Source organism: Haplochromis burtoni, unplaced genomic scaffold, assembly GCF_018398535.1.
Source record: "Haplochromis burtoni strain Fernald_Lab_line unplaced genomic scaffold, NCSU_Asbu1 Contig_212, whole genome shotgun sequence".
Taxonomy (NCBI): domain Eukaryota; kingdom Metazoa; phylum Chordata; class Actinopteri; order Cichliformes; family Cichlidae; genus Haplochromis; species Haplochromis burtoni.
In genome coordinates, this window is record NW_024582573.1 from 623,039 (window position 1) to 630,753 (window position 7,715).

At 39.5% G+C, this 7,715-nt stretch overlaps 2 protein-coding genes across 4 annotated transcripts in view; both read left to right on the forward strand.

Annotated features, from left to right (window-relative positions):
- The first annotated feature begins 123 nt into the window (after window positions 1-123).
- Window positions 124-4,540, forward strand: LOC102312654 (arf-GAP with dual PH domain-containing protein 2). Of its 2 annotated transcripts, XM_005936438.3 has the most exons (11): window positions 129-436; window positions 1,005-1,135; window positions 1,409-1,500; window positions 1,682-1,770; window positions 1,915-2,027; window positions 2,145-2,291; window positions 2,411-2,494; window positions 3,414-3,476; window positions 3,579-3,656; window positions 3,864-4,092; window positions 4,187-4,540. In XM_005936438.3, the coding sequence occupies exons 1-11, from the start codon at window positions 349-351 to the stop codon at window positions 4,213-4,215; spliced, it is 1,143 nt and encodes a 380-aa protein (XP_005936500.1). In that variant the 5' UTR covers window positions 129-348; the 3' UTR covers window positions 4,216-4,540. The 2 variants fall into 2 exon arrangements, with proteins under 2 accessions (XP_042082382.1, XP_005936500.1); XM_042226448.1 differs by having other exon boundaries at window positions 124-436; window positions 1,915-2,291.
- Window positions 4,541-6,828: 2,288 nt separating this feature from the next.
- The window catches only part of rhot1b (ras homolog family member T1), a 14,150-nt gene continuing 13,263 nt past the window's right edge, over window positions 6,829-7,715 (forward strand). For both annotated transcript variants that reach the window (XM_005936439.3, XM_005936440.3), the window contains exon 1: window positions 6,829-7,223. In XM_005936439.3, the coding sequence (XP_005936501.1) occupies window positions 7,187-7,223 (37 nt within the window). In that variant the 5' untranslated portion in view covers window positions 6,829-7,186. The remainder of the gene's footprint in view (window positions 7,224-7,715) is intronic.

A 7,715-nucleotide genomic window follows, 5' to 3' on the forward strand; every position in this document is an offset into this window, starting at 1 on the left:
GCTGACCTTAACTTTAAAAACAAAACTGCTGCTCTCACAGCTTTCGAACAGCGACAAGCCTAGCAGCCTAATACTGTAAGTCAATCACCCAGTAACTGAGTGACGTATGTTTCACTTCCTTTCTCTGTTATTTCTGGATATATGTGTTTGTGTGCAGAACAATAAACTTCATGATGCTGCATTGTTAAGAGGAAATACTGGCCCACTGGCCACGGAGATGTTTGTACCTGCTACAGGGCAGAATAGCTCTGTACTGTGAAGTGTGTAGAGTCAATATGGAGTTACTACCTAGTAGATGTTTTGTTGGGATTTGACTGTCAGCCCAAGAGAAGCAGACGCCCTTCATCGATGGCCACTTCTGAAAGAAATAACAAAATTCTCCTTGATTTGGTGCAACAGCCGGGTAACAACTTGTGTGCTGACTGTGGAGCTCCTGGTGAGTACACTTCAACAGACTCAGGTTTAATTTATAGATTAGCACTGATAGATTTTTATTTATTTATACTTTTTTTTTAACTTTCTCTCCAGAGAACATTTTATTTACCTTATTTCACTACGTCACAAGTGGTAATAGACGGCCCATCTGACTGAGTCATGTGCTTTATTTAGTTAACAATATTGTGTCCAAAATATTATTTTATAACCAAGTAAAACTGTAATAAGCTCTCAGAAGGGGAAGAGAAAACTGCTGTATAGGGTGGTATGACCTTATTGTTCCTCCTTTTTTCCACCACTTTTCACCTTCACTGTATGAGGACAGTTAATACAGTGTGTACCTATGTGAAACGAAGACAGAGGTAGTGCAAACAGTGTTTTATACGCTTATTCTTTCGCCTGTTTATCGACTTTATAATTGTGCAGAAAAGAAACACTGATTTTTGCTTTATAATCTTTGTACATTATGGTCATTAGGCAGTTCATAGGACTACTTTTATTTTTTTTTTTTTGCACTGTACTTAGTTCCTTCTTATAAAATAAACACTGCGATCACTTTTTGCTCGCAGACCCTGACTGGGCTTCTTACACTCTCGGCGTCTTTGTGTGCCTGAACTGCTCGGGGATGCATCGTAATCTGCCTGCAGTCAGCAAAGTGAAATCCATACGGCTGGATCATTGGGAAGATTCACTTGTAGAGGTATTGATTATTAGCATGAATTCATATGATTAATTATTTATTCATGTTCTCTTAAATTTAGAAATTTTCCTTTTATTATAAAGAGGGTGTTGGATACCTTTAGATTTCTTTGATTTTTCACTCCCCCCTGTTCCCTCTGTTATTACTCCGTTACCTCCAGATTTTCATTTCGTGCTTCATTTTAAAATAAATTTAATTTGAGTCTGTTCATCATGTAAACAATATTATCTTGTTCTAACCTTTATTTTTAACTCTCACATTATGCGGTTTCAGTTCATGCAAGAGAAGGGAAATTCTGCTGCCAAAGCTATTTTTGAGAAGTGTGTCCCGGTCTTTTTCTACCAACCACAGCAGAAAGATTGCGTGTAAGTGACTTTCACTGCATTTGGCACCCATTCATTTCATTATCTCAACGGAAGTGGGAAGCAAAGACAACAAACGGTTTGTTTAGTGAATGGGAGTGGAGTAGTCACGTTTCTCAGGTAGAAAGAGGAACAGCAGAGAAGTGACAGGTCTACACATTTTCACGGACTTGTTTGTTTTCAGCGTTCTTAAGGATCAGTGGATCCGTGCCAAGTACGAAAGACGGGAATTCACAGGAGAAAACATCTACTTTCAAAAAGTGTACAGTGCAGGTAATTATCCTCGCAATATTTTTAATTAAAAAAAAGAAACCTTCCCCCGTCAACAAAACATTGACAACCCAGCATTTGTTTTCCCATCAAAGTCTAACCTGCAGTTTATTTGCTTCACCTTTTTTGAACTGTTTGATACTCCAGAACTGTTTGAGGCAACACTATGGAAGAAAGGCAAAGACAGTAAGCAGTTCTTTAAAAGCACCTTCCTGCTCTCACAGAAAGACTTCACCCTCAGATACTTCATCAAAGAGGATGTGAGCAGTTCTTCAGTCATAAGACCGTTTAGTTTACAGCTGTATAAGCATTCTTCAGTTGACTCTGGCCAAATACCTCTTTTTCTAATCTTCCTCAATCATCTCATTAAAACCAAGTCCAAGGTTCCCAAAGCTGTCATCAACATGAAGGATCTGAATGCAGTCTTCCAACCAGAGAAGATCGGTCATGCTACCGGTTTGCAGATCTCCTATGTGGATGATGAACGCTCAAAGAACCTTTTTGTGTACCACAAGGACGGGCAGGTGAGGGCATCTTCCCAGATGTACGCTGCATGCTCTTTTCCATCCCACATTCATAGAGTTATACCTTATTTGAGACAATTACTCTTCCTGGCAAAACCTATGTCTATGATCTCTTATAGGTGATTGTGTCTTTTTTCAATGCTATTCGGGCAACACGTTTGGCATACCTCCTGAAGAAAAACCCCACTCTTCAAGAAAAAGACGTGAGACAAACTTTCATTAGGTCATCAGCTATGTAAACCCCTCTTACTTCAGGCTAGTGATGTCTATCCTCAAAAAGCCGCTAAGTAAAATTATACAACCTCAAAGTCATACCTCATACATCAAACGTTTTCTGTAATTAACTACATAGAACTTTCCAATTTAATGGCTTTCTGTTCAAGAAAGTGTGCAGAGGTTTCAAGGCCTCGACCGAAGCCTTGTTTAATGTTCTTTTTAAAGTTTCCGCTCATATCTGCAAGTCTTTGTTACTAATGCCGCAGCTTTTGCTCAGTGATTGTTTTAAAATGACCTTTCACACCCAAGAAAGTTGCTGCTGAACCACAAGTCTTCTGTTTTTAGTACCACGTGTTTATATAATTTTTTTTTTGTCTTAGCATTTTGAGAAAGCTCCTTTGCCTTTATTGTACTTAATATCCACTTTAAAACTAGCACAGGCAGGATTTATACACTTAGGTCCATAAATATTTGGACAATGAATTTGTTTTTGCCTCTGTACACCACAACCATGGATTTTCAACCAAACAGTCAGGATATGATAGAAGTGCAGACCCCTAGCTTTATTTTAATTGGTGTAACAAAAAAATTAGTATGAACTGTTTAGGAACTACAGCCATTTTTATACACAGTCTTTTCAAATGCTCTAAAGTAATTGGGCAATTGACTGAAGAGCAGTTACATGGCTAGGCGAGGCCTTGTTATTCCATGAACAGATATATCAGATGAAACATGATGCTACTCGCGGCAGTTAAATTCAATATTAATTTCGGTTTGTTCTCTCCCCATTTAAACACATTACATTTAATGTGCAAACCCGCACAACGTCAGCACGCTTGAATCATTCTGGTTGCGAGCTGCTGCTGTTGTTCAGCTCACAGTATTTGTTGGTGTTTCTTTGCACAGTTAAAACATCAGCTAACAGCACATTGCCTGAAGGAGGGATACATGGAGAAAACTGGTCCGACGGTCTGTGAACTATCCAAAATTTTTAACTGGATTTACTGGGTCTACTTATTTTTAGTTTAACTGCCTGGCTAATTGGATTGGTGTGTTTATATGTGTTTTCAGCAACGGGAGCCATTCAAGAAGCGCTGGTTCACGCTGTGCTCAATGAACAGAAAGCTTCTATACTTTAAATCTCCACTGGTAATGAACAGAGATGAAGAACAGAGATCTTTGTGTTGCTCATATCTTTGTGAAAATGAAACACCTACATAAATAAATGAAACATAAAAATTTGTCATTTTTTTCCTTTTAATTGGAGATATTAAGAAGTTATTCTAATGCTCATAAAATGCAATGAATAATCATAATGATCCTATTTAGTTGTACCTTGTTTATTTATACTGTTAGGATGCTACAGAGCTGGGTGCTGTCTTCATCGGCACAGAGAGCCACGGCTACTCTGTTTCAGAAACCAGCAGCCGCAACGCGAGGGGAAGCCGGTGGCACTGCGGGATCTCACTGGAGACTCCGGAGAGGCAGTTTGTTTTTATGTGTGAGCAGGAGCAGGAGCAGAGCGAGTGGATAATGGCTTTCAGAAAGGTCATCTCTCAACCCATGACACCAGAAGACTACTCTAGTAGGAATTTGTTGTCACGTGTGTTGTTAAAATGCATCAACTTTGCTCCTTTGGTTGTCAAGCATTCCTAATTCTTTCTCTTTGCGATATTCAGATGAGGCCAACCTGAGGAGAGGAAAATGAATCGTTTCCTTTTTTGCAAGGAAATTAAAATACCGTTTGAGGACAGAACAGACCTGAAGCTTTTCTCACAAAGACGCGCCCGAACCTGTCAGTGTGGCTAGAAACATAATTAGAGACAGGACCACAGACCGACTAAGGCGCTTACTGTCTGCAATGTGGAGAAGCTACTGTCACCGTAGAGACTTTGTTTCTCTGTAAGATCCACGCACATTAAAAGCAATGTCTCCTGATTTTGATGCACTTTTGTTGAAATTAATGTCAGCGTTCTTTTGTAATACATTATAAAGTCACTGAAAACAGACATTGTATTTATTAAAATAAAGACTGAAATGGCTATTTTGTAAATATTTTTGTTAACTTTGATGTACTTAGATACTTTTTTGTGTTTGTAGCTGTCTGTGAATTTCTCAAACTCATCATTTAAATAAACTTGATAAATAACTGCTTTCTTTCTTTTTTTGTTAACCAGTTGTTGGTGAACATGCTGGCTTTCTTCCTCATCAGTAACATATGTGCAGCTGGGCATTGTATGAGGCATATGTGCCTCTGTTGAGATGTTTTGATTTTAAGTAGCGGGTTCCATCAGGGCTGATGGGAATACCACAACAACCACCAGGACCACATATCACTGTTTATCAATTAGTTTACAGTAATTTAGCTGCTAGCCTTAAAGAAACACTTACTTTATGCTCCATCTCTTATTAAAAGCTGTTTTAATAGTAATATTATTTTAAGTGAACATTTCAATCTAAAAGTTTGATTCTTCCATACACAAGGATATGCTAAAGGCTTAAGAAAGTGTACCAGAAAATCTTATTTTGACAGTTTTGCAGTGCAGAGAAACTTTAATAGGCTACCAAAAGTAGATATATAGTGCTGTGTGAAAGTCCTGACCCATCCCAAGGAGCCAGACTTTCTTTTTTGTGGTCTTGAGTAATATTGTTCTCCAGACTTTTTGAAGTTTTTCTTTGGACACTGGCTGCTTTTTCACTCATGTTCAGTCAGCTGCTTGTACCTGACAAATTAGCAAAGTGACCATTTTAAATTGTATCTTTAGGCACTTCATTACTAGCAGCGTTTAAGAAAAACACACCATTTGTTCCCATTTCTCTAGCTGGGTTTGTGAAAAATGCCAAAGTTACAGAAGACATAAAATAGTCTCCAAAAGTTGATTCTGTTCATCTGGACGTAGCATTTTGTGGGAGATATGTTTCGTCACTCATCCAAGTGACTTCTTCAGTCTCAGCTGACTGCAGGTTTCCCCAAATTTTATAAACAGTACATGTGCATTATGACTGAAACCAGCCCACTGAAGGAACAATGGGGTGCGAGGTCAGTTTCTTGATTATGATTATGCAAATTCTCATGACCATTGATCAACAACCACTGATCAAAGAACACTGATCAATGGCCATGAGAACCATTCACAGAGAGTTGGGGAATGGCTGCAATCACAGCATTGTAAGATGGTGAAAGATGTACCCTTAGACCCCCTCCTCGATTCAGAGATGGTCTCTCCCTTTTCACGTAAAAGTGGGGGAACCTGCAGTCAGCTGAGACTTAAGAAGTCACTTGGATGAATGACGAAACGTTTCTCGCACTGAAAACACTACGTCCAGATGAATAGAATCAACTTTTGGATATTTACTTACCTGGATGATTGAGAATGCATCAAGATGACATAAAAATAGTATTTTTGCATCAACAAGGTGATTACCAAAGAGCTAGTGGCCAGAAGCATGACATATTTCAGAATAGTGTTCAGTGTGTTCTTAGAAAACTGGACATGTGGAGAACAAAAGAAGTGCCAGGTCTAAAAAAAAAAAGCTATCTATAGCAGATGAACTGTATCTGAAAGTCATGTTCTTAAGAAATAGGAGAAATATCAAGCAATGAACTGACACAGAATGTGAGAGATACACCTGGCCTTCAGTTGATCAATCTACCTTTTATTGAAGCTTCATCAGAAATGGTTTCAGTGGAACTGGTGGCTGTAAAGAAGCCATTCTTAAGGAAGAGAAACAGGGAGAAAAGGCCGAGGTTTGCCAAATTATGCAGCCTGGACTGGAAATCAGTAGTGAAATGGAGTCTTATGGAGTGTGGAATCCACCTTAATGCACACAAGGGCAAAATAGCCGAAAGCATCTCAATAAACACCCGATGTCCTGAAAAGAAAACTAAATCACCCCCTGCAGTATAAGGTAGAAGTCTATTTCATAGTCTGTGTGTGTGTAAGAAAAGAAATAACTCAATCTTCTTACCATAAATCTTATTCTGTCTATGTATTACGCAGGTATCGCCGCTTGACTTAAAAAAGAAAAACAAACCATAACCGCCACTCTTTTAATACCTCAGACTTGCACGTGCTGCTTTTTCTTTTCCTCCAGATAGCGCCTTTTGACAGAAATTCAAAGCTAGAGGAAAAAGTAAGATCTCTCACTCCACTCCAGTTTCCCAGTACTAAAAAAATATCGCAGATAGAGCTCACACCTGTCTTAATTCAAACCCGCAGATTAATGCCGCACTTCTTGGTCAAGTACATGGGGGATAGTTTTATTTTTATTTTTTTACATGACTTTTTGTTTTTTTTTTAAGTGTTGCGCGAGCTCATCTCGGCTTTACGCACTCAGCTGACCCGAAGAGGGGCGTGGCCGACAGCTAGCAGCAGATGGTGTTGTAACAGTCAAGTTTGTGTGGTTATCTGGCTGTTCGTGTGAGCTCCCTGCTGGCTGTGTGACAGTATGCACGGTAGAGTACAGTAAGAAAGAAGAACAGCGTTTTGTAGGGCTCTCTCTAACCGTGTGGAGTTTGCGTTGAAGCTGAGCAGACGGGGGCTGAAATGCGAACGTAGCTGTTAGCAAGCGAGCCAGGCCGCGTAGAAGTGGCTGGCTGTATCCTTCATCCAGACAGACAGGAGCATAAATGTTGCACACAGACCGGTCTGCCGACGTGGTTGACGACGCCGGGGAAGATGCGCAAAGACGTGAGGATATTATTAGTGGGAGAGCGTAAGTAAGGCTTTAGATAAAGCTGTGTTTGCAGTGTGTTTGTTGACTGCAGAGTCAGCCTTTTAGTGCACACTTTGAATTGCACTGCTGCTGCCAGACAACTGGACATGTGATGCTGAGCAGTGTCTTCATCACGATGAGCTCTGTATTTGTTTCAGGCCACTCGTTCTGCAACTGCTTTGTGCTTTAGAGGTCTGTATGTGTTATTGGAGCTTATCTTGGCCATGCTATCCCCAACTGTAGCCTTTTAGAGCAGTTAGGCGAATAATTTCTTTTCTATTATCCACCTAACCTCAGTTTACCACTTTGATGGTGAACACTCTTGATGGTATTGCAATCTGATTGCCCTAATTTCACATGTACACTACAGTATACATGTGAATTCACTGCACTTTGCATCTATCTATCTATCTATCTATCTATCTATCTATCTATCTATCTATCTATCTATCTATCTATCTATCTATCTATCTATCTATCTATCTATCTATC

Bases quoted from the DNA above. Each gene is read 5' to 3' on its own strand.
- LOC102312654 (XM_042226448.1), top strand. From the start codon at position 349: ATGGCCACTTCTGAAAGAAATAACAAAATTCTCCTTGATTTGGTGCAA. The intron at 2,292-2,410 runs GTGAGGGCATCT...GATCTCTTATAG, and splicing joins TGTACCACAAGGACGGGCAG to GTGATTGTGTCTTTTTTCAA. The intron at 2,495-3,413 runs GTGAGACAAACT...TTCTTTGCACAG, and splicing joins CCACTCTTCAAGAAAAAGAC to TTAAAACATCAGCTAACAGC.